Source organism: Gymnoscopelus braueri (assembly GCF_963280865.1).
Source record: "Gymnoscopelus braueri genome assembly, chromosome: 23".
NCBI classification, from domain to species: Eukaryota; Metazoa; Chordata; class Actinopteri; order Myctophiformes; family Myctophidae; genus Gymnoscopelus; species Gymnoscopelus braueri.
In genome coordinates this window covers 20285910-20312705 of record NC_137625.1, presented here as the reverse complement: position 1 = coordinate 20312705, position 26796 = coordinate 20285910, and the positions used below count along the sequence as shown (strand labels likewise).

The following is a 26796-nucleotide window of genomic DNA, read 5'->3' as shown; positions in this document are numbered from 1 at the left end:
TGTCTAATGGTGGCTGGGTCAAATTCGATCTTATGTTTGTCAAAAAATCCGGACACCTCAAGCACGGCATGGTACTGCTCCTCTGGCAAGTGGTACAAAGCCATTTCGTCTACGTGAAAAATTGACCCTTTTGGTACTGTGACCCAGAAGGTCTGGAGGGGTAGTGTAACACGGTTTGAAGTGTCATGTACGTCATAGCGAATGGTGCCGAAATCTACAGGGGTATTCACAAGCCATCTGTTACCTATAATCTCAGCCTGGGTAAGAGTAACTTGGGACCTATGAGTGGATTGGGCTAAACACTTGGCGTCATCTATCATGGGCTTAAGGCCACAGATGCCGTTGGTGTTGTCTCTGACAAAAGGTTTACTAGGGCACAAGTAATGAATGTCTTTTATCAACGTACACATTTTCAGATTTGGGGCCAAGTAGAGGTCGGGGGTGCTGTCGTGGTAGGCTACCACGTTTGGTGTGGTAACCTTGACATAGGTGTCGCCGTGCCACCCCCCAAGATTGACTACGTCCTTTAAACGGTATATGTTATGGTTGTCAATGACAGGGAGAGTGAGTAGAAAGGAGAGTTCTCTACTATCCGGGTCCACCGTAAGGGGGAGTGCATTACCTAATGAATAGGCCAGGTGAGCTTGGGTAAGGCTAATGGCCTCGCCGGTTGCTGAAATCAGGATTTCTTGGACTAGAGACAGGGGAACAAGGTAAGCGGGAATTCTTCCAATAGAGAGTGCGTCCACTGAGGAGCTAATCTCTCTCAACATGTCCGCCATTAACATCTCTACTACTTGGCGGTGAGCGGCTTGCATGTCTACTACTTTGAGCAAATTTCTCATGGCTACTCGAGTGTTATTTATCAGTTCACTTTGTGTATTCACTACTATAATGGTGTCACGGAGAGTTTTTCCAATAGCCACTAAATTTAGTGCTTGGTGTTTGATTGCTGCCTGGATTTGGGGTCGGTCCTCCTGGAGTTCAGCTATTTGCTGTCTTAAGGTGTGAATGCTGACCGCATTGACTCCGGACGTGCCTAAGCTAAAAAGAGAGCCCACGGCCGCTGCTGCGGTCAATAGGACACTGAGGAAACGTTTGACTCGGTGAGAAGCGAGACCTGCTAGGTCCTCTGGGGACAGTGTGTACTTTTCTAGCTGTCTTAATATGGTAGAGACCCCCCATTCAGCGTGTTCTATAGAATCTTGGGCGTACCATTGAGTGTCGGGGCCGAAAAGTACATCTCTGGATACAGTTTTGAGATGACTCTGGTATTGGGACCGGGGACTGAGATGGACATATACCTTACGGGTGTAGGTCTTACAATCAGTGATCAGGAGGCCGGTGTGGTCTCTTAACACCACTCCGGTGGCACTGGCTATCGTTATGAGCTCCGGTTGGGTCCGAGTCCCCACGCACAGCAACAACAGTATGAGTTTGTGTAGGGCTTTCATGCTGAAATAACAAAAACAAAACAATGCGAAAATACGGTTAGGATCAGGAGGCACATGCATATGGTGAGGTATGTTTCGTAACATACTCCAGGTATCTTGTTTATACATGCCATATTACGTTCCTTTAAATAAAAAAGAAAATAGTTAGTGGTTTTTAGTGGGTTTTCCACTGGGTTAATACATGTCACATTCGTAGTAATCAATAGTTTTAGTAGTGTTGTGGGAATATTCAGGTACGACTGCCTAAGGCCTTTTGGAGGTCCTATCTAGGGGAGCCTTTGTTTTCCCTTCCTATTCCTGTTTTGATCTATGAGCCTGGCGTAGTGCCGGGCGTGGCTGCGCTGGGGACCTTTTGGGGTGTGTGCAGCTTGATCTGATTTCTGTGGACCCATTTGAGTTCTGGATCGCCCCGAGTTTTGGGGATCTTAATCTTGTACGCTACTGGAGATAGTTTATCTACCACAAGGTAGGGGCCTTTCCATCTAGGGAGGAATTTCTTAGTGAGTTTCTTTGAGGTTCCCCGGCTGATCCCAGCTGGATGAGCAAAGATAAAATACCAGATTTGGTCCCCTATCTCGAACTGTTCCTGTGAGCACTTTTGATCATAGTAGGCTTTTCTGGCCTCTGCACTTTTCATCAAATGTTCTTGGGCAAAAGCAAACGTGGTCCTTAAGTGTTCATGCAGGTCAGTGAGGTACTGATGCGTGGAGTAGGCTGTGGCTAAGTTGGCATCACCAGAGTGATATAGCAGGTGTAGAGGCAGAGTCATCTTTCGACCTGTCATCATTTCAAATGGTGATACCCCCGTCGTAGTGTGTGGGCTTGCTCTAATAGCCATTAGTACAAGTGGTAGTTTAATATCCCAATCTTTTTGATTGGTTGCGACATATTTCTTGAGTATGCCTAACACAGTCCGATTACAGCGTTCAACCTGACCAGATGATTTTGGATGGTAGCTGATGTGCAGCTGGTTTTTGACGCCTAACAACTTCCACAGTTCTGTCATAACTTCTGCTGTGAAATGGGTACCACGGTCTGAGTTTACCAGGCGCGTGGGTAGGCCGAAACGGGCAAAAACATGGTTTAACAGCAGTAGGGCTGTGGTTTCTGCGGTGTCGTTTGGTGCTGGTAAGCACTCAATCCATTTGGTGAATGCGCAAGTGATTGCTAGGAAATACTTGTTACCCCGGCTTGATTTAGTCATCGGTCCCACCCAATCTATTTGTAGATCTGACCATGGGAATGTGATTCCTCGCATCTGCAGAGGGGCCCTATGGGTTGGGTTAGTAGGCTGAAACTGGCAGCAAATGAGACACCCTTTTACATAGTCTGTCACGTCTTTGTGCATTTTTGGCCAATATGCCACCTGGCACAGCTCATCACAAGTTGCTTTGATACCTCTGTGTCCAGCAGCTGGTGAGTCGTGTGCGAATGCTAGTATGACCCCCCTGTGGTGCTGAGGAATGACCAAACGAGGTGAGGTATATTCATCAGCAGCATATATTAGTAGGCCATCGGAGACTGACAGGCGACATTTAATGAGCATGAGTTGCGCCAGGTATTCAATTGAGGCTTCATCCATATCTGGCAGAGGAATTGGAGTACCCCCCTCTAAAAGGGTGATCATGTGGGCCACAGCCGGATCGCTAGTCTGTAATGACTTCAAGTCAGCGTCCCCAATGGGAGGTGTAACTGAAATGGCGTCATGACAGGGCGGGGTTTGTGGGGCCCGCGCTGAAGCGCGAGTGACCACGCAGACAGAATGGGTGGTTACAGGGGGTAGCCACTCGGGCAGGAATTCCCATGGCGTACCGTCGATTGCTCCCGCTTTTGCCAGGGCGTCTGTCTTATCGTTAAACACTTTATCGGTGCCAAGGAGGCGAGAGTGGCCCCTTACTTTTTTCCAATAAATCTGCATGCTGTTTGTGTTAACAATGTGGTCACATGCGAGGATCAAATCTTTGTGTTTGACTGGCTTGCGTGCGGCCGTCAGAAAGTTGTTTTGTCGCCATGTTGGCAGGTGACATGTGAAGCTAAGTCGAGCATAGTTTGAGTCTGTGCATAGGACTAGTTCTCGGATGTCATTTTTGGCTGCGCAACGCAGTGCAATAAGGACTCCCGAAATTTCAGCATATTGTGACGTTTGAGACCCTAGTTGGAAACTTTGAGGTGACGTGGGTGTGTCGTTTAACCACACCATGCCCACCCCCGCTTGTCGCGGTGTGAGTTTGCTGTATGAGCAGCCATCTACATAAACGGTGGACATGGTCTGGCATGTGTTTTCGTCGAAGTAATGGTGTCGAGTGGGCAGAGGAGGTGTAATGTCGTGAGAAATGGTGTCGGGATCCGTGGGATCCTGTGTGCATTTTTGACATATTGCCAATCCCGCGCCCAAGGGCATTTTGTGGTTTTGGGCATATTTTACCTCCACATCGTGACTTTGAAAAGTCATTAGCCATTTGGCAATGCGTGAGTTAGTGACTGCGCCTTCGCGCAGGCGTTGGCTGTTCAGAAAAGTGACGGGCTGGTGGCACGTCTCGATAATCACCTTTTGGCCCCCCACGTAATTTGCAAAATGGCTTACTGCCCAGACCGTTGCTAATAGTGCTTTCTCGCAATCAGAGAATTTTCTCTCTACATCGCTTAACCCTTTACTGGCGTAGGCTACCACACGTCTATCTTTGTCATGCATTTGGTAGAGGCCAGCAGATACGCTGACGGGGGAGAACCCGGCCTCTAAGTGAAATGCCTTCTCTGAATCGGGGTAGGCTAGACAGGGTGCAGAGCACAGTTGCTTTTGTAGCGTGGACATTGCACTGGCGTGAGCCTCTTCCCATACGAACGCCACCTCCTTTTTCAGGAGTTGAGTGAGCGGTCGTGCAATTTCGGCATAGCCTTCTATGAATTGGCGACTGTAGTTACATACGCCAAGGAAGCTACGTAGCTCGGAGATGTTAGTAGGTGTTTTGAGATTTAGTATCCCTTGGATGCGGCTAGCTTGTGGCTCCACCCCCATTGGTCCCACTAGAAGTCCTACGTAGTTTACTTTTGTGCGAAACCATTGTGCTTTTAGCAGTACAATTTTGGCTCCGGCTGCGGATAGTTGGCCCAACACATGATCAATTTCTGTTAGATGAGATTTGAGATCCTTACTACGGATTAGGATATCATCTACGTAAATCAAGTTACCCCTAGCTGTGGCGTCTGGGCATGCTTTGTTTAAAAAGATATTGAACTCAGCGGGTGAGTTTGCATAGCCAAATGGTAGACGATTGAACGTGTACTGTCGGGCACCAAACGTGAATGCTAGTTTGTGTTGGTCGTCCGAATGGACAGGCAACGTCCAGAACCCGGAGGCCACGTCTAGGGTCGTAAATACCGTAGCGTCCCTTACTTTGGGAAGCTCTTGTTCCAATTGGGTCATGGGCCAACGTGACAACGGAATTTGTTTGTTCAATTGCCGGTAGTCTACTGTTGGTCTCCACTTTCCATTGGGTTTCAGAACCGGCCAAAGGGGGGCGTTGTAAGTACTGTTGCATGGTCGAATTATTTGGTTGTCTAACATTACATCAATGGTTTGTTGGACCTGTTCGTATGAGGCAAGGGGAATTTTATATTGCCGCACATATGTTGGAGGCGCTTCCGGTCGCGTAGGGATACGTACTGTGTGTATGTTGGTGAGACCGCAGTCTAGTGAGTCTTTGGCGAACACTGACCCATGTTTATACAGTATCTGTTGGAACTCTTTTTTGAATTCAGGGTCATTGGTTGCGTCACCCATGGCCAGAACCTGTTGTAGCTCGGCAGTGAACCCCTCATACGGTTCTTTTTGATTCGGAAGCGTGGGCATGGATTGGCGTGGGGCCCCCGGTGTGCTTGCACTTAGTGGTACAACCGCCTCATCTACTGAGATGCTGTAGACGACCATGTGGTCATTTTCATCTAGCTCTATCCTACCTACTGACTCCTGGTCTATGGGTAGTTGAGATACAATGGATATTGACCCCCTGGGTAGGGTGGTGGCGAGATCTGGGTCTGCTCGATTGGGTTGGAGGAGAGCAGGCACTCTGCCAATTACAGGAATTGTCAAGCTGAAATCATAGAAATCAGAGCTAATGAGCAGGCCCAGAGTGGTTCCTTTACGCAATACTATTTGTGACTCCGAGCGGTTAGTCACCAGTAGGTACGTAGCCCTGCCTTCTACATTTAACATGGGTGTCCCTTGAAAGGACAAATTTTTGTTGATGAAGGTGGCGTCGGGTTGGAAGAAAACTAATGGTTGCCGGATCTCGTGCCCGCTTTTAACATTTAGTCGGATCGCTACGTCGGCCATGCGGGGCGGAATGGTGATTTCGTGCTCATTTATGACGGCGCATACCTGCGGTATGGTTTGGCCGGCCACTAACTGATTAGCGTGGAGGATGGTGGCATCCTCCGTCATGGGTGCCAACGCCCAAAGTACATGGTTTATGGTGTCCATGGTTACTGCTAATCGAACTGCTAGGTCTGCCCCCAGTAGTATCCCTTGTTTTAGGTTGGGGACTACTAAGAATGCATGATTCAATTTTCGCCCCCCCCATTGCAAGGCCAAAGCACATATTCCTTCCGCAATCAGGGTTGACGGTGTGGGTGTGCCTAGTGGGAATCGCATGGTGGTGTTTAGCAGTGTTAGTGTGGGATTTGCCGTTTGAAGCTGGGTAAAGGTCTCCCTGCTGATGGCAGACCATTCAGACCATACTGCCAGTGCTACGTCGGTCAGTAAGGAATCCTCTAGGGTAATCCCATTCAGGACCTGAGGACAGTATTCACCGGGGCGTTGGGAGGAGCCCAGGGGACACAGAAAAGCCTGTTGTTGCTGGAGGAGGTTTCTTTTATTCCCACAGGTTTTGGGGAAATTGTCTAGCTGTCCTCTCGGTATCACTGTCAGGCTCTGGACTTCCGGGAAGTCAGAGTCCGCCAGTGGTGCCGGCTCACGGAGTTCCGTGGAAATCGTGAGGTCAGCATAGTCAATTCGAGGCTGCAAGCGCTCTAATAAGTCCCTACCCAGCAACAAGGGAATGTGGTCTAATGTTGACACATAAATGGGGTGTATCATGGACATGGGTCCGATTTGGACCTTGCACAAGGCTACTTTGTCTAGCGTTGTGCTTGATTCAGAGTAGGGTACAATGAGAATAGGGTGGTGACATAGTTTGATGTCACGGTTGCACTGGCGAGCCCTGTCCTGTAGGACTTTGAATAGGCCGTGTGACATCAGAGTGATGTCGGCTGCCGTGTCTAGTAAGGCCTCATGGGTGAGCGTGTTTTCTAACGTTAGGGTTAGATATAACTTTCGACGTTGCCCCCGCTGGATGAGTTTAGCTAACACTTGTCTGAATCCCTTTTTTGTGTGGGATGGGTGTGCAAGTGTTTGGTTTGACCCCTGTAGGGTTTGGCGTTGAATGGTGAATACTGTGCTGCCTTTGTCCTCCACTGAGGGAGGTGTAGTGGCCTTGTAAGGAGCCAACGTCGCTATGGTTTCGGGGAGTGCAGCGGCACTGATACGCCTCGTGTCATCCGGAAGGGGTGATTCGATGCGTATGGTGCTTGCTTCCGAGCCAGCGGTGCTCATTTGAGACGGACTACACGGCCTATTCGGGAGGGAGTTGATATCTAGTTCAACTATGGGTGGCACAGATATGCAAAGAACGTCTTTTACTGGCTTTGGGTCCGTTTCGGCGGGCTTAGTTTCAGTACGTTTTTTTGGAGGTCTCCTTCTCGAGGGTTCTCGGTCGGAGGCCTGTTTAGCAAGTTTCTTAGATTCAACTTTATCGTAGACTGCTTCTATAAGTTGAGTTAACGTTTCGTTTGTGACGGACGTGTATTGACTCTTTTTATTGCGGTCTTGAGGTTCGCGACCCGCGGGCCGAGGCGAGAATTCTCGGGTGCGCAGTGGTTTGGGATCGTCGGACGTTTCGTCGTCAAATCGCAATTTCCTGAACGGGCTAGGGCTACGATTTTGGAAGGAGGGTTGGTCGCGATGTTGGAACGAGGGGCGATCGCGGTTTTGGAATGAGGGGCGATCGCGGTCTTGGAATGAGGGGCGGCCGCGGTCAAATGAGGAGGAGCGAGGCCCTCTCCACGAGGAAGATTGGCGGTCGCTTCTCCCATAGTGATCACGGTCGTCCTGCCTTTTATAGTGATCCCGACCGTTTTGTCGTTCTGGCGGAGGCTGGTCACCCAGTCCATTGTTGGGCGCGTCGGCGCGAGGGTGCCCCCCCTCGAGTTCTAGGCTTTCTATTGGATACATTGCATGCTCCCGGGGCTTTGTGCGATCCCTCTCGAATGCTTCACGGGCCAAATTGCGTAGCTGGTTAGCTTTCGTTTGTTTAGGTTCGACTCCCAAGGGGATTTGCCTTTTAATTGAAGGATGCAAATTACTCAAGAACAAGGCCTTAAAGTTTTCGTTTTCTTCCATATTGGGTAGGTTTTGATCGCCGAAAAATGCCCTACGTAGTTTTGCGTAGTATGCATTAATAGGTTCGTCTTTTGAATGACGGACGCCTACGGCAGCGGTAATACCCCCCATGCACCGGTGGTCTGCAAATTCCTCAATAATTGCATTACGAATAGCTTGCCAGTCTTGACAGGTGGTGTCCGTTTGGCGTCTAACAAAACTGCTGACCTCACGGTTGGAGGTTAGCGTAATTAGTCTTAGTTTAGTGTCAGATGTGACAGGGGCATACTCTTGTAAATGGTAGTCAATGTCCTCCAAATAGGTGTAGGTATCCACTGCCCCATCTGGCGTGGGGTTAAAGCGTGGGATAAATTTAGCAAGCTTCTTTAGGTCGTCAGTGGTTAGGTGTTGACCGGCTGGGTTAGCTCGAGGTGACACCGTTCCGTTTCCTGACCTTAATTGAATACCTGTACCGTTTAGCCCTGGCTGGGATGGACCTGGCAGGCTCATGATTGCTTGCCCTTGGGCGGAAGAAGCCCCATACCCTGGGACAATTGTTGTCGCAAAGGGCTGGGGTGGGCCTCCTGCATTTGGGAAGGTTTGACTACCATTTACAAGAGGCTGACCTAGGCTAGTGTACACAGGGTGGGTCCCCAGTAGGGGAGGCAGGGCTCCGTTTGACGGGGTGCTCATTGCTCTCCCCGGCGGGGGAACCGTATCTCTACGAGCCATCCTAGTCAAGTCATAGCTGGCAATTTGGTGTTCCACTTTTAGGTTAGTGAGTTGATGTGTAGTGACTTCCAGTTCACGATTCAACTTTGCCACCTGAGATGTCGTTTCTGAGATGTATTTGTCCCATGCTTGTTTTTCCTGTGTAAAACCATCTATTTCTGCCTTTAAAGACCCGATGAAACGCTCTTTGATAGCTAATGTACCCTGGGAGACATCTATGTCTTTCCGCAGGTTGCTCATTTTAGCTAGAAAGTCATTGTTATCAGTCTGAACAGCCAGGAGATTTTTGGTTAGTGTAGCTTTTTCTGATTGACCTGCGGAGATGCGGTCTTGAAGGTCGAGCGCCTCTGTTTCTAGCTGGTTTATCCGTGCGCTAGCGTGACCTGCCTGCTTAGGGCCGGTACTTAGGGGAGGTGGAGGGATTGGTGCCGCAGTTTGCTGCATTGTGGCAATTTGGTTTTTTAGCTGTAGTATTTCCTGTTCCGCTTTTGTCAGCAAAGCAGCCTTAATTTCCAAATTTTTCACCTCGTCCTCGAGCTTATCGCACCTTTTCTCAGAGTCTAACAGTAATTTGTCGGTATTTTGCAGTTTTTGTAACTGACCGGCCATTGTTACGTTTTCGTCCTCTGAGGTTGTCAGTCTATCCTGAAGTTTGTTAGTTCGGTCCGTGAGGCTGTCCCACTCGCCAGTTAGGGCTGTCTGTCTGTTTAGACTATATACCCCTAATTGAACCAAGTTACCCAGGAGGTGTCCTGTACACTGGAGCATCTCAGTCTTGCTATATGCCCTAATTTCGTGGAAGTTCCTGTTCACTGCTTTCAGGTTGGCTTCTATTTCTACGTCGTCAATATTTTTTTTACATGGCTCATCCTCATAGGGAAGGCTCATTGTTGAAGCTATGACTTTAACCAGGTTGAGGCAGGAGCTGGAGGCCATCTTATTTGCTAGGGCGAAAGGAGTGAGTACTAGGTTCGGTATTCTGTCCAAATATGTTCAGCTAGTGCTAGCTAATATCTTGGACAAAACTAGGAAAAATAGTACATGCAGCAATACTGGTGAAGTAACAATGGAATTGCACTTGGTAGGTTGTGTGGAAATGAGACAATGTTTCCCTGATATGTATCCTGAGGTGTCTTAGCTTTGTTTAGAGGTGTAGGAAAACTAATCCAATAGGGATTATTAGTCCTAGGTGCCTTTGTTTAGTTAAGAACAATTTTTGTTTTGTTTGTTTGTTTTGAGCAAATGTTTATTTGATTAGGATAGTTAAGTATCTTTGATAGAGGGGAAAGTCTTAGAAGGTTCCCTTGGGTTTTCCCAAAAATAACCGAGATTAACAGAGAGGAAACAAAATTTTTCCCTAAAATTTGGAAAAACTAATCAGAGAGAAGTGAGAAAAAGTATGAAGAGAAAAAAAAAAATTTCAATTTGAAAAATTAAAAAAAAAAAAATTCCTTTTTAAACCTTAACTAAATTCAATCTCTAAAAATTAATCCAAAAAAAAAATTTTTTGTTTAATCCAAATTCTATTTTTTTTTTTTTTCAAATAATTTTATCCATTTATAGAAATTCCAGAATAAACGTGAACAATCTGCAGAGTATCTTTAGAAACCGGAACATTGAAAAATTTCCGGGAATTATAGCCGAAAATACTCTGCAATCGCCAGACTCATTGTGTTTTCTCTTACAAAGGAACAAAAATTAATAATCTGTTTCCAATTCTGAACTAAGATTAACTTTCCGAGTTAACTTATTAACCCTTTACTTTAAAACGAGCTCAAACAAACATTAGCTAAACACCTTTAAGTACAATCCTGGATTTTAGTTTGTCTCCACACAACCAGCCATTTACAGTACAATTGCCACTTTCACTTTTCACCCTTTTGGGAGAGAGACTGATAGCCTATTAGCTTGTCGTGTAGCGACGTCAGTAGTTAAATATACACACACACACACACACAGAGTATTAAGTGAACGAGTCAGCGCTCATTTACTTCTTCATGCATTAGTAATAAACGGTCTGTGTTGGTGTTTATTTCACGTGACTCTTTCCCTGGAGCTCAGCTGTAGCTGGGGGAGGAGTTCTAGAGTACCCAAAACTCACTACACGTGCTGTGACGTCAGCAACGGGAGTGGCGTGTTGACGTGATTCAAAATGGCGCAAACTGAAAAGTCACAGGAGGATCAGACAGCAGACTGTACGGGCCTGGCGCTGTTTTGTGTTAAAAACACGAATTTCCTTCAGACAGCAATCTTGGCACAAGTTAAATTACGGATCAGTTTGAAAAAGAAATAAAAATATGCTCACTGGCTACTTTTTTTTTTTTTCGTCTGATCTGTAAGTGTTTACTGGGAGTCCAAGTGAAAATTGCACTATTGTAGTGGTTTTACTCGAATTTCCCCTTCTCTTTTAGACGGATTTACTGTCTTAGAGGTTTGATTCAGTTCAGTTTTTGACGGAATCTTTACAATAGGTTTAGCTCAGACTTTTGTTATCTAACAATTATCCTGCTTTCTCTTTTTATTATAATTACCGGCTCGAGTTAGTTACACTCGAGGATCGGTGTCTTATTAATAAATTGGCCCCTGTAAGAACTTGCCAGAAATTAAGAAGGGAAATGTCCTTTTTTAAGTAACTAATTTAAAGAAGAGTTATTCGACCTGCCTGTTCTGAACTTACATTAAAACAAATACTTATATCCTTGGGGACATAATGAATTATCTCTCCCCTTTTTTTTTCTCTTCCTCTATGGTCTCATGCGCGGCTGAGTCGCAGCGGCGGTTTAAGATCCAATCATGAGTGTGGAGAAAAAAAAAAGTATTGACGTCTGTTTTGGACGTCGAATTTTTTTTTGATATCATTTGTCAACTCAGTACAGTATTCTCTCGCTGCTAAATGACAACAACCAGCCTCGCTTAGGGGCACCACTTTATGTAACAAATATGTTGGATAATATTCCAGCACATTCATACACAAGACGTAATTACTTCACAAATCATATAAAATATAATTTGTGACTCAATTACCATATCTCAACACAGGCACACATTGGTTTGTGTACATGTATCGCTATATGAAACTTTACGTTACGTTTGTGTAACGTGAGTTCTTGACTGGTTAATATAAATGCCATAAAACAACAAGAGATACACTCATAACCGGTTGGACAAATGACACCAAAAGACTTCTTTTCACGTTATAATAAAGCGGGTTTATTCAGCTTACAGAGTTTACAAGCAATTTAGAAAGTTATGATTCCTAAAAATGGGATAGTTACTTCAACCCTCTCGCATGAGCGAAAGAGTGGAAATACTATGTGTTACGGCTTTAGTAAAATTGTCCCGGTTGATCACGGCCGTGAGCAACCGCGAACAATTTCCCTGCTCCTCACAAGCAGGAGTTCATCACTGGAAAGGTCTGGTCCATAGCCAGACGCTTCAGTCATAAATCTCTATTAGCCTTAAACCCATTTTACTAAACATTTTGATACACACATGTATAACGCTTTGGATATCAAGAGGAGAGGGGAGGGGCTGAAATAGAAGCTTTCAGGTCGTGTGTGCATTGAAATGGAGGAGATAAAAAAACGGGAAGGAAGAAAAGTGATAGAGAGAGAGTAGAAGGAACGTATTGGGAACACTATACTGTAATACTTGAGTTTACTCAAATGATTACAGTTTAGATATTAAATGTTTACACATATAACAATGTCGCTTATGGCAATATGCACAGATCAAACGGTAACACACCTTGTATTTGGCTTCACTTGGTTTCTGGAAAGAATGGACAGGCACGCTGTAGAGTCGGACCGAAAGTTCTTTAGCAAATTGTTCAGTTTTGAGGCAAGGTGGTCCGTGTAAAGGCAGACGGACTGGGCATTGATGGCGGTGGAAGTCTTCTAGGGTCCGGGCACACTTCACGGCTCGGGTGCATGTGGTTAGGAAGAGAAGGTCTTCAGCTGGGGACTGGAAGCGCCCAGCGTTGGTGAGTCTCCGTCGGAGACGAGCGAGGAGAGTCGGCCTTTCTGCGGAGCGTCTGCTCCGGCTGTGTGTGTCTCTCCTTGGTTGGAGAGCTTTCGCAATGGGTCAGCAGAGGATGGTCCTCCTACGTCCGAGAGCGGTTGTGGCTTGAGCAATTCATTGTGGTTTCTTAGAGGGTTTTATGCACCGAAATCCTTTGATGTGCCAGAAAAGTCATTACTATGTTAATTTCCTATCTGGTGAGGATGTCACCATTCTGTAGTCGACCGAGGTCAGGCATCCTGGCGCCGGGCCATTTGGGGGGGCGTTTCTGAACCCGCGACCCTTATGTGTTTCCACCACATGGCTAAACATTCGTTCATTTATTGTTCATAGTTCATAGGTCATGTAAACAATGTCTTTGTATGGCAACAAGATTGTTTCCAAATATGTCCCTTATAAGAGAAAAAGAGAGAGAGAGGAAAAGAGAAAAAGAGGGAGAGAAACCCAAAAACTATGTTTCTGCGTGGGTGTGTGTGTGTGTGTGTGTGTGTGTGTGGGGGGGGGTCGAGGGCATCCAGGGGCTGGTGTGAACTCTTGGCCGGCCCCAGCAGGATATGGCTCGACCCTCTGTGGGAGTGATTGTCGGGTCTGTTGTTTTATCACTCCTGCCTGGTCTCTGGGCTTAATGTGGGTTAACTTCAATAGGCCCTGGTGTGCCCTTTTGATGTTAAGCTGGTTTGCAATTAGCTGTTTATCCAGCATCTCCTTACAAAACATAAGAAATATGTACAAGAAAAAAGTTCGGGAGGGGGGGGGGATTTGGTTAAGACTTTGACAGGGGCCAGTTTGGAATTGCAGCCTCCTGAAGGTGCTTCTTTAGGGCAGTTTTGAAAGTGAGTAGGGTTTTACACTCCTTTACTCCTTTTGGTAGGGCATTCCACATTTTAGTTGTATAGCATGAGAACGAGTTCATTCCCTTTGTTGAGCCAAATCTGGGTTGAACATGATCCGTGGAGCTGCCTCTGGTGTTGTGATCGTGGACTTCATTTACGTTTTTTAAGTATTTTGACAGGTACAGGGGTATCCCAATGTTGTGTCGTATCTTGAAGACCAGGCCCAATGCAAGTTGCAGTACTCTGTCCTCAACCCTGAGCCATCCAACCCTAGCAAAATGAGCAGGGGTTAGATGGGTTGTGTGTTTGAGGCCAAGAAGTAGCCGTTTGTTTTGGGATGTTTGGAACCTTAATTTTAAGGCATTGGTGGTGTTGTGATACCATGATCAATCAAGATTAACTCTATCAATGAGGAGCATGCATAATCGAAATGACCTTGTATTGCAAGAATCTTCAAAGTATTCTTACTGACTAGAGGGGAGATCCTATACAAAAGCGTGTTCTTTGGTTGACCTTTTTGAACACTCTTTCGGCAATTTTATCACCGGAGAGGTTTGCCTCCAAGATGGAACCCAGGTAGATAATTTCCTCCTTTCTTGAGATAACATCATCACCCGCTTTGATTGTGAAGCTCTCAGCCTTGCTAAGGTTAGCACTAGACCCAAAGAGAATGGATTCAGTTTTTCCCAGGTGTAATGATAGTTTGCTGTCACAGAGCCAGATGCTGATCGTGTCGAGTTCAGAGCTGAGAGTTTTCTCAACCTGCAGCCTGTCCGAGACCAGCAGAGCCGAGTCATCTGCGAACATGAGGAATTCCATTACCTTACTCGGTAGGAATGATTTGACATGAAATTTGAGGCATGCACAGTGGCCCGAGAGCGCTTGAGTGAGGTGTGCCAGAACCATCATAACCCTGTTCAGTGGTTCTGCATCATTGACTTGGTCACGGCTCTATTGCAGTGCACAATTACCGCTACTCCCTGTGCCGTTCCTGTGGCGACTGGCGTGAGAGTGTCAGTTGTCGGAGAATGTTTCGTTTAAGTGGCAAGTGCAAAATGCATCTGTTATTTCCACTAAACATGGCTGAGGATGTTCAGTGAGGTGTTGCCCTGCCAGAGCACGTCAGGGGCGATAGTTGGGACTCTGTGGAGAACGGGCAGAGGAGTGAGCTATAATGTCTTTAGAAAGAAATACGCCACTCAATTAGAAGAGTGGTCTGGGGACCACCAGCGGTCCTTGAGGGGGTTCCAGGTGGTCCCCAGCTAAATGATGGAGAGTTGGTAACCAAATGGACCCTTATAGATCTTTAGCTCTTGAGAGCGTAAAATGTTACGGGTCCATTTGGTTTCATTTTACGCTCTCAAGGGTTAAATTATTGTTAAACATCTGCATTACTTAATTAAAGAATTGTTCTTTTGATCGACGTTTGCCTGTTATCTCTCCTGTGGTACCACATCAATACAGCATGGAAATGTGGAAATCTTATCAAGATCTTAACAACGCCCTGATCTTAATTTAATTATACAAGCACTTGATTCATGGAATTATTATTTGATTATCCTCATTATGTTTTGCATAATTGTCAATTATGCAAAAGTCCTATAAAAGTTACAGAACCCATCAAGTCACAAAATAGTGTAGAGGATCAGGTTAACAAAAGAGTTTAGGGGTTATATACACACACACACACACACACACACACACACACACACACACACACACACACACACACACACACACACACACACACACACACACACACACCTTGTTTTTAAATCCATGGAAACCCTCTAGCCTGGGGGTCCGCAATCTCACTTCAAAACTAAAAGTTTGCTCCCTTGGCAATTCAACATTTCAAATTTTATGTTGCATATTTTTCTAAATTTTACAAAAATAGTACATTGTCTTTTTTTCACCGTACGATGAAGTTCATGTAGGACTTAACTGGTTAACAATGATTTGTTAAATTAAGTTCTGTCCATACACAGTGTGAGTGTAAAATGGACCTGTAAGCATTTTGTTGTGTGTGTCCCTTCCACAGTACCATCATGGGCCATTGTCTCCATTGCCTTCGTGGCCATCATCCTGGTGTTGGCTTGCTGCTTCTGTGTCTGCAAAAAATGGATATTCAAGAAGAAAAATAAAAAGAAGGGCAAAGACAAAGGGAAGAATGCCATCAACATGATGGATGTCAATGACGGTGCCAAAACCGAGGTAAAGACATTAACTACTAATCCTGAAAAACAATACCAAAGTTTACTTAAAAATCTCTATTCTGTACTTTGTGCTAAGTTGTGTAGCTGCCTCCTGTTTCATGATCAATGCTATTATTTCAGCAGTCATTATCGTTGACTCTCCCTAGGGTAGATCTCAAATCTATTCAATATTGTTCTGTATTCTGTATTTTATGTTGTGTTATAATTCCCCAAAATGATTGCTTCAATTTTTTTCAATGCGTCTTCAAGTGTTGTTCTGTGATGGCAGATTGATTTTATTTTATTTTTTTCTTTATTTTATTCCTTTGGTTTTCAAATATAATCAACACATTATGTTTGGAAAATTTCAAAACAAAGCATGTCATCACAGATACAGCCAACAAAAAAGACTATTGTTAGTCTTAAAGGAGAATTCCGGACAAATTAAGTGTTATCTTTCATGTCTCGTTACTCACCTAGCGACGTAAAAAGTGGCGTTCTTTTTTTCCATATATTCCCCTGTCGTCATTTTTTAAACACCCTCCGTTGTTATAATGGGAGCGAGTGGGTTAGTGAAGTTCGTCTATTATAACCGACGCAATGTTATTTTTTTCTCTACTACGATTCATTGTAGAGTCTCATGATAGTCAAACATGCGCTGAAAATTCCTGCGAGCCTGCCGTTAATGGCGAACGATTTAACACTGGTTGCTTGTTTCCAGAATCTGGCAACACGAGTTGCCAGGTTCTGGAAAGAAACAAGGCCACTTTTTACGTCGCTAGGTGAGTAACGAGACATGAAAGATAACACTTAATTTGTCCGGAATTCTCCTTTAACAATAGACTACAATACAATAGTACCATATCAAGTAAAAACACCCAATCTAATTACAGGACCGTACCGGTGGTCTGGCATGTTTAGCTCACTGACTATGATTCACGATATACTTGAAATTATATTTAATTTTACAAAGTATACCTTGGTTTATTTGGTTTAGCTTTTTAAGGCATTTTAAAGTATGGATTGAGAAGTCTAGCTGAAAATAGTCCCTGTAGAAAAGATTGATTTATGGACTAAATTAAAACAACTTATTTATCAGTGATGTTTACCGAACATTATCTCAGTTATTATCAGGTAGTTTGGTAGCATTTCAGGGACTTTAAAGAAAATTGAAACACAAATAAAGCCATCAACAGGATAATTATCTATATTTATGTATGATTATAGAAAAGGTGTGAATAGACAATAACATGTATTGACACCGGTATGGTCCTTTAAGGAAGTCAGCCATAATGTTGGCTTCATAAAAAAAGCAGGAGTGAATGTCTCATTATGCTCTCTTTTATTTCTCTACCTGTGAGTGTTTCCTTTTGTAAATGCAGTTCACTTGTGTTAAGAGTGCTGAGTTAGGTTTGCTGTGTAATGCAGTGGCATCCACCCAGAGAAATGACATCACAAACTAAGTGAGGGAACCAATTGAACACTCACTTTTTGAAAACGTAAAGGGAGGATGTGGAGCGCCAACACTTAAAGGAGAATTCCGGACAAATTAAGTGTTATCTTTCATGTCTCGTTACTCACCTAGCGACGTAAAAAGTGGCGTTCTTTTTTTCCATATATTTCCCTGTCGTCATTTTTTAAACACCCTCCGTTGTTATAATGGGAGCGAGTGGGTTAGTGAAGTTCGTCTATTATAACCAACGCAATGTTATTTTTTTCTCTACTACGATTCATTGTAGAGTCTCATGATAGTCAAACATGCGCTGAAAATTCCTGCGAGCCTGCCGTTAATGGCGAACGATTTAACACTGGATGCTTGTTTCTTTCCAGAACCTGGCAACTCGTGTTGCCAGATTCTGGAAACAAGCAACCAGTGTTAAATCGTTCGCCATTAACGGCAGGCTCGCAGGAATTTTCAGCGCATGTTTGACTATCATGAGACTCTACAATGAATCGTAGTAGAGAAAAAAATAACATTGCGTTGGTTATAATAGACGAACTTCACTAACCCACTCGCTCCCATTATAACAACGGAGGGTGTTTAAAAAATGACGACAGGGGAATATATGGAAAAAAAGAACGCCACTTTTTACGTCGCTAGGTGAGTAACGAGACATGAAAGATAACACTTAATTTGTCCGGAATTCTCCTTTAAAACCCGGGTTAGCATACTTAGTTATTTGTGTGAACGAAGAATCTCAATACTGACATTCTTGGTGGGATCTTTTGCTAAGTAAATTTCCTTTTTTGGAAATTTCTTCTTCCATGCCAACACCTCTCGTGTCAGAAGTACATCAGACATCATCTGACTGAAATTAATACAATTATTTGAGGGCTCACACTTTATTACACCCACTGTAACACATAATGTTGAGGACCGTCCTCTTCACTGATTGAATAGATTTTAAAAGATTTAAAAAAATAGAGCAGCTTAAATCATGGCGGTATACACCACTAAATCTTTGACATTACAGCTCACTACTAGAGCAATAAGCATCTATATTTTTGCTAAGATCTATGGCTAATTTCTGGGTGCTGCAGTTACATAGTAGCATCCTCAGTGTTAAGGCTCTATATACCCCTCCTGTTTTCGCTCTACACTAAATATCTTCACCGAAAACAGCCTCTACAAATCTACAACTTCACAACGAGTCGCATTGTGCCGCGTTGTAAGCTTGTAGATTGTCTGTCTGCGCATAATGTTAGCCCCAGAATATGGACGCTAGGGTTCAAGTGGTTAAATTAACTGAAGATTTTACTGTGTAACTGCCCCAGATTTCTAGTGAAGTCCCTCTGCCCGGTGGAGCCAGCTGCTCCTCAGGCAAGCAGTCATTTCTCCTGGGTGTGCCCACACTCTGGTGTGTGTTCATTCCTGTGTGTGGTTGTTTTAATTTGTGCTTCTTCCTTCTATGTCCTCCTTATCTGTGTTGTGTCTGATGACTGTTCGGGATGGTCACTGGCGGTAGGTTCCTCATTGCTGTTGGATCTTCCTAAGCCTGCTGCTCTGATGTGTTTTTCTTAAAGCCTCTTGACAACAACTTACTCCCGTAAAACCAAATATATGTAACTATGCATACAGTACATGTATATCTATTGTATATATGTGCGTAAAACCTGCATATGCACACATATATATATGTATGAAAGAAGCACTGGGTACGCTTTGATGAGGTTGAACCACATTGATTTCTTGCCAAGCGAACGTCTCCTGCCTTCTGAACCATTCCATTTACATTTCAAACAAGTGCCCAGGAGCAAACGTGGAATGATTGAGAGGCTCTACAAGTAAATTTTCTTTTGAAACTGGCAATGAAAGAGAAACATTTTCACACAGAATTTGTGTTTGCGTCTGTCTAGCCAGGCAAAAAAAGATGTATGAAAGTATGAAAGTTGGATTAACATCACGGGAAGACCTGATGCACTTTCAAGTCGTCCAGTAATCGGTGGCTATCTTTTCCTCAATCATTTTACCTGCTCTATACCTTTCCTCCTCTTGAGATGAAACTAGTACAATTGCCCTGCTTTGTAGAGGAGAGGGGGGGAAAAACACTCCAAAATCCCATTGAAATTGGATGTGCTTGTGAGAGGCGGAGACCAATGCGCTCAGTAGACATTCAAAGCAAAAATCAATGTTGTTCAGCTTTTTGCTCTCACACAAGCAACCTGACTGACTGATAGGAGCAGGGCCTGATGTACATTCAACCCCTCTTACCAACACCTACCCACCCACTGCTGGCATGACGCTTCTAGCTACTGTACCATCAGCGTCGGGGGAAACCCATTGATTGAGCTCAGGGTTATGATGGCACTGTGACTGTGTGTCTGAGCGGGGCGATGAGACTTGGGAATGGGGGTCACATGGGAGCACTGGTTTGTGCTACTGGGAATGCTCTGCATGCCTAATGAAAGAGACATCTTGGAAGGCAACCTTTGACAATGAATGAATGACCTTGAGAGCTAGTTTTTTTGCCTCTTCAATCGCATGCGTTCTTATAAACGACTACTTCACCCTCTTCCCCACCAATGGCACCACCCCCTCAACCTCACCTAACTATATGGCAAGCTGAAAGGGCAACGTCACCTGTTACCGCTCTGCCATCGTAAATTATTTTTTTGCCAGATATTTGATCTGCCTGAAATAAACATCAAGGGAATGGTCACACTGTGATCTTTCCGGAAGCATCTCTCTCTCTCTCTCTCTCTCTCTCTCTCTCTCTCTCTCTCTCTCTCTCTCTCTCTCTCTCTCTCCCCTCCTATCCTATCCTTCTCCAATGCCTGCCCATTATTTTCATCTCTGGTGCCATCATTTGATCTTTCCTCCCTTTAAACCAAACACCCACAGATTGATAGAAAGCATCATGGGATGAGGCCCGGGTTATAGTTCATCACAGAGCATGTCCTGGTGTTAACCACTGTGGTGATTTAGTGCTTGCTCCCCCACCCCATCCCTCCCCCCATTAAAAAAGAGAGGCAGCTTTTACAGGAGTAGGTCGGCGGGCAGGCCCTAGGCGGGGGGGCACAGCCGGCCGGGGAGGCCGGTGCCAGCACCATGCAGACGACTCTGACTGTTGGTGGGTGTTTCCTTCAGGCCTTGAAGGATGAGGATGATGCAGAGACAGGGCTGACCGATACCGAGAAAGAGCCGGAGCCCAAGGAGGAAGAGAAACTTGGAAAATTACAGTACTCCCTGGATTACAATTTCACAGAGAATACGGTAAGGCACTGCCGTCCAAATCGCTTTCACTGTGTGTCGTTGTTTTGCGAAAGTAAGTATTGTCACCCCAGGCTCTATGGTGTTCCGACCTGTCCTGTGTCTTTGTTGACCAACTGAGAGTAGACTGGACCACCAGGTACTGCATAACATTCTGCCTACGCTGCACCATTGCTATTGTCGCCGTTCGTGATCGTTGAAGCTTCTCATTGATCATGCAGGACAAGGGAGTATCACGCCAGTTATACTTTGTATCACGGAGGCGTTGCGCAAAGACATGCCTCGTGATTCAATGCTCTTCTAAAGTAGTGTGCCTTTTTTCTTTCATTCTTTTTTTCACCTTGATGGAATACGCTCCCGGCAAAATTCCATCTGCTCCCGTTTCCAATGAGTGGGTTTTAAAGAGCAGAGAGTGAGTGAGCAGAGGAGCACATCAGCTTTTTACCACCACCAGATGTTGTGTGACAGATAATAGAAGCAGTGCGTGAAAACGCAGGCCTGTCCCTCACTGGGCTGGCTAGCTTCCCCATTATAAACACTACTGACAGCTCCAGATCACCAAGCAACACACACAGGCTCATGTGCGCGCACACATATACACACAAAGTCATAAATGTGTATATCTAGGTACACGCACGCACGCACGCACGCACGCACGCACGCACGCACGCACGCACGTATGCACTCACACAACCCAACCCTCCTGACACTACTGTCTATATGGCAGCGATTCCCAACCCGTGGGCCGAGCTCACTGGTGGGCAGTGAGGATATTGCAAGTGGGCCCCCAAATAATTGGCAAAACACTAAGATTGTAAGGCTAATATAACATGAATATTGAAGCAATAACTGGGGGAAAAAAGGAATGGTATTTTTTCTTTAAAACCTTGAAAAGGGAGTTTTCATTGTGATACAGATGAATAGGAAATTACAGGAAAAGTCTGGACTAAAATAACATATAGCCTTTTTTTCCTACTTATATTGATCCCAAATGACTGGCCATGGGGTCTATTTGCAGAATTGCCCCTGTCGTCCAGTCTCCCCAGCAGCCCCCATAGCATAGAGCAGAGCCCATATAAGCATGTCGCTACTTATGCTATTTGTAGCGGTCAAAAGTGATCTTATTAGTTTTCATTACACACGCATCCATGCCTTCGTTGTCCCACACAAGCCGCCATAGTCTCTGCACGGCGTCATGACGTAGTCTGGCGAGGAGGGGAGTATAGAGCGTGATTTCACCCCACGTTGGTCTGTTTACAAGTGGCTGGCTGGGAGTTAGTTCCATTGATCCAAGCCAGAACACAATCGGTTGATTGGCCATTAAAATAAACATGCTTTGACAATGCTTTGGTTTCCAAGTAGCACCCCCTGAACCGTATTTGTCATACGCACAAATTGACACAGTTGGTGGTATCCTCGTTGACTAAAAGGATAAGGCTGATAATTGTAGAAACTGTGATGGCAATAATTTTGTGAGCTATAACTGCAATACTATGTGATCATCATTGCAGTAATTATACAGATAATAATTACACATATTAAATTCAATCGTACAAATGTGCGGTACCATTTCAGGCCCTTACTCTTTTAGAGCACAAGTAGACCATTAAAATAAACAGGCTATGAGTCATTATGTGAAAACCAATATTATGGGGACAATATTACATTTCACAGACTCCATCTGTCATGTGGTGCGAGGCAGTGACAGCCTACTCTATGAGGTCCCTGATTACACCAGTAATAAGCTCCACAGTGGAGCTACAGTATAATGAATGGATGATAGCTGTCACCCAATGTGACGGTGACCTCAGTGCATCGGACCCAGTTCACTGACACTCTGGCTGCCTCTGATGATACAGTAGCTCACATCAGCCAGGCCCGGAAAGCCATGGTGCAGGGGGATCCAACCATCCGCCCTGACCTACTTTCAGCCTGGTGGTAGTCACAGTCAGTGGTGGAAGAAGTACTCTGTTGTTCTGTTGTTACAAGTAAAATTTGTGTATTCAAAACTACCGGTATATTGATGCCAATACTAAGTATTGGCATCAATATATACTTTAAGTACCAACATTTAAAAAAAAATAGCTACAGCTTAAAAACATCCCAATGTGATGCACTGTGAGCTTGTAGTTCGGCTATTTTTTAATAGACTACTGTAAGTATAAAGTATGGCTAAATTGGTTCATGCATATTTTGTAACAATAATCTAAATCTAGCATATCGCTAGATATGCTAGATATGCTACATATAGTAGAAGTATAAAGTATTGAACAATGGAAATGCTCAAGTAAAGTAAAAAATATCTCAAAATTGTACTTAAGTACTTGTGTAAATGTGCTTAGTTACTTTCCACCACTGGCCCAGAGCTACAGTAGCCTCCAGTCAAATACCTCATCCTCCAGATATGAGGCCTCTGCAATCAAACGGAATACTGTGTGTGTGTGTGTGTGTGTGTGTGTGTGTGTGTGTGTGTGTGTGTGTGTGTGTGTGTGTGTGTGTGTGTGTGTGTGTGTGTGTGTGTGTGTGTGTGTGTGTGTGTGTGTGTGTGTGTGTGTGCGCGCGAGAGTGTGTGCGCGTGCCGATCAGATGAAGCAGAATGGAAGCGTAGGCCCACGTGGTTAAAAGTTTCCATCTGTTGTTAAAGCTGCAATCCAGAACGTGTTTAGTGAATACAACATTATTGATAAATCTGTATAGTAGATTATGTTAATACAATACATAACTAATACAACTGCGGTGGTTGTATTTGGTGTCCTTGCCATTCTTTTTTTTTTTTTCACATTTTTTTCCCACAATTTTAAACCCATTTTTTCACCCAGTGCCAATTGTCTAAGTAATCCTGGGCGCTACACTCCCTCTGCCAGCCTAGGGAGAGCCTAGATGAGAGAGCTAGCAAGCCGCTTCTTATCACCTGACAGGAGGGAGGTTCCCTGGTTAAACGTAGCGCGTGGAAGGAACACGTTATTCCAACCAGTTCCTTTCCCCTCCATCAGGTAACCCGGCTGACCAGGGGGAGGCAGTATAGAGACCAGGATTACTGCATGTTTTTGTGAGGGTACCTACCTTAGGGGACATGGGGAGAACATGCAAACTCCACACAGAGAGGAAATCTTCTGCATGGGAGACCCAGGTTCAAATCACAGGTTAAATGTTATGGATTGCATTATTGGACGGTGCCAATGGTCTTAGTGCTCCTGAGTTTAGACATTAGTGAGAGCAAAGATGAAAAAAAAAACACATAAGGCACACACGTCATTCTGATGGCACTGCAAATTATCCACAAACATCTGCAGGAAGACGATTAAAATGCCATTCCTGCTTTCAATTCCATCCATTCCATTACCATCATTCGTTGGTCTTTCAGCAGGTCAAGAGATGGCTTATTCATGGAAAGTAGAAAGTAGATTTACTCAAGTACTGTACATGGTTTGAGGTACTTGTGAGTATTTCAATTTTTCTATACATTCTTCTTCTAATCCACTACATCTCAAATACAACTCGCAAATGTTGTACGTTTTACCTTTTAACAATTTACTTATTATTATTACAAAACATGCATTAACCACTTAAGCTTGACTTTATTCTTGTTAATATTTGGCTAATTTAACATGATCTACAAGCTCAGAACACGTCGCTTTGTGATGTGTTGTGAGCTTAGATTGGCTATGATCAAAAGATTTTGACACATTTTTATAAGGAATTGTGAAATGAGACATTCTGCATAATGAATACTGTGCGTATATTTTGATGCCAACACTTGTCTTTTACTCAGTCAAATTCTAAATGTAGGCCTTTTAACTATAGTATTATTACCTTTTTTCTACATTGTGGTATTTCTACTTTTACTTAAGTAAAGAATCTTGTTACTTCTTCCACCACTGGTGACCGGTCAGAATGTGTCCATTTCAGAACAGATTATGATCGAGTGATGAGTTTCAAAAACATCCATTTTATTCCCTCTGCTATTGCTTCAAAGCTTTGCTGAGGATTCTCCTTATCTGAGACAGAGCCAGTACACCGAGCTACCGCCGCAAAAGTGCTGAAGATTAGAATTATATCCCCTTCTATAGCCACTTTCAGAGCGCTGTGTGTGTGTGTGTGTGTGTGTGTGTGTGTGTGTGTGTGTGTGTGTGTGTGTGTGTGTGTGTGTGTGTGTGTGTGTGTGTGTGTGTGTGTGTGTGTGTGTGTGTGTGTGTGTGTGTGTGTGTGTGTGTGTGTGTGTGTGTGTGTGTGTGTGTGTGTACACGCGAACATGTTTGTTATTTTAACTCTGAGGGCCCTATCTTACGTTGTTCTGTCTGTTGTCCAACACAAACACAACGTCTGAGAAATTACACAACTCACCCGCCCAGGTGATGACAATAATACAAATGATTATAGTAATGAATATAATGTATCTTATGCACAGACTTTGCACAGAACATTTTCTTACCATTTAGACAGCACATTATTGTGATTAAAATGCACCCATGGGTAGATTCACAATGTGCACTTAATTTGCAATCAAAACAAATCAGATTTCAACACAACAACACAATGAACAATATACTGTAAGTGACACGTGATATGGTAGCATACTGTACATGTAAACAACAAAAAATATTTTAAAAACTAATTGTGTTCAGGTGGCAGATAAACACATTTTCAACCATTTCATTCTTCATTAATTCTATTATTAAGAATTCAAACAAAAAGTTGCCGCTGTTATGTGTCTCCAAAGAAAGACGCTCGGTGAGGAGAGAGATGGGGAGAAAGGGATGCATACATTTCAGTAAGTTGCCTGCCTACATTTTATTCTTGATAGACATTATGTTCAAATCCCTCTTGTCATGTAAGAATGTCATGAATGCATAGCCTCCTGGCATTCTTTATATGTCTCTGTAGCTACAGGAAGGTCATATCAATGTCCAAATGGGGCTCGACGCGGAGCACGTTCTCGCTGCGTCTCTGTCATGCTTTAATATGCAGTTTAAAATATATCACAGATGTCTCTTGGACATGACCAGACATTTTGTTTACATCTCCTTTCCAGGTGATGTTTGGGTGAGCAGAGAACTTTTGTTTGCATCTCCTGACAACATTATATCACATTATTATTGCTCTTCCCATAGATGGTGGAATGCAGTTTTCCTCAGAAGTTTAAATAACATTGTGCTATGATGAAGGCGCAGCTGCTTCTTAAAGGTAGTGGGAGCCAACGTTCTGATTGGTTTATTTAATGTAAGCCCAATACACACCCATGAGTAATTCAGAGGCTTAAGGTGTGCAGGGCTTTGCGACCAGATAACGCGATGTTTAACTGGCAAAATTGACGTGGACACCCCCCCAACACATTGTGCCATATAGATTGTCTAAATAAGGCCCTTATAAGTGCACAAATGGAAGCAAATGTACTCGTGAGGGTCCATTTGCTTCTATTTGTACACTCACAGTTACAAATGGATTAATCTCTCAAGAAGACATACTTTCAATTTGCATGAAACACATTTTTTCTTTTTTTTTACCGAATGAGTTCCCACTTCCCAGATTGCAAATAGATACATTAACTCTGTGGATTTTATCGTGTATGCTTGCAGGTGTGTGTGTGTGTGTGTGTGTGTGTGTGTGTGTGTGTGTGTGTGTGTGTGTGTGTGTGTGTGTGTGTGTGTGTGTGTGTGTGTGTGTGTGTGTGTGTGTGTGTGTGTGTGTGTGTGTGTGTGTGTGTGTGTGTGTGTGTGTGTGTGTGTGTGTGCGTGCGTGCGTGCGTGCGTGCGTGCGTGCGTGCGTGCGTGCGTGCGTGCGTGCGTGCGTGCGTGCGTGCGTGCGTGCGCTCATATCCCCTGCAGAGTTGTCAGAGCAGGGTTCTGATGCATTAGGACAAATCCCTCAGAGGTAGGTTGCCAAGGGCTGAGTCACCAACCTATGCCTATTCTGGTCAGTACACAACATGCTGCTGCCGCTACTGTATGTAGACCATATTCCAGTGGTGGAAAGTAACTAAGTACTGTACTTAAGTTCTGTATTTAAGTACAATTTTGAGGTATTTTTTTAATTTTCTTCAGTATGTAACATTTTCAGTACTTTTACTTCTACTCCACTACATCTCAGAGGCAAATATTATACTTATACTCCACTACAATTATTTGAAAACTTTAGTTACTAGTTACTTTGTAGATTTTGATTATTATTACAAAACATACATTAACCACTTCAGCCCTGTATATATTTCGTCCATTTGAAAATAGCCAATCTACAAGCTCACAATGCGTCGCGATGCGACGCATTGTGAGCTTGTAGATCTGCTATTTTCAAAAGATTTTTATACATTTTATTACTTAAAAACTTGTGAAATGGGACATTTTGCATAATGAGTACTTTTACTTTTGGTACTTTAAGTATATTTTGATTTGACTTTTACTCAAGTACATTTTTAATT

General features: G+C 44.0%; 1 protein-coding gene across 3 annotated transcripts in view; it reads left to right on the top strand.

Annotated features, from left to right (window-relative positions):
• Positions 1–26796, top strand: part of syt1a (synaptotagmin Ia) — a 112312-nt gene that overhangs the window by 58655 nt on the left and 26861 nt on the right. For 2 of the 3 annotated variants that reach the window (XM_080420910.1, XM_080420912.1), the window contains exons 3-4: positions 15517–15689; positions 20259–20384. In XM_080420910.1, the coding sequence (XP_080277036.1) occupies positions 15517–15689; positions 20259–20384 (299 nt within the window). The remainder of the gene's footprint in view (positions 1–15516; positions 15690–20258; positions 20385–26796) is intronic. The other variant, XM_080420911.1, reaches the window with a different exon arrangement.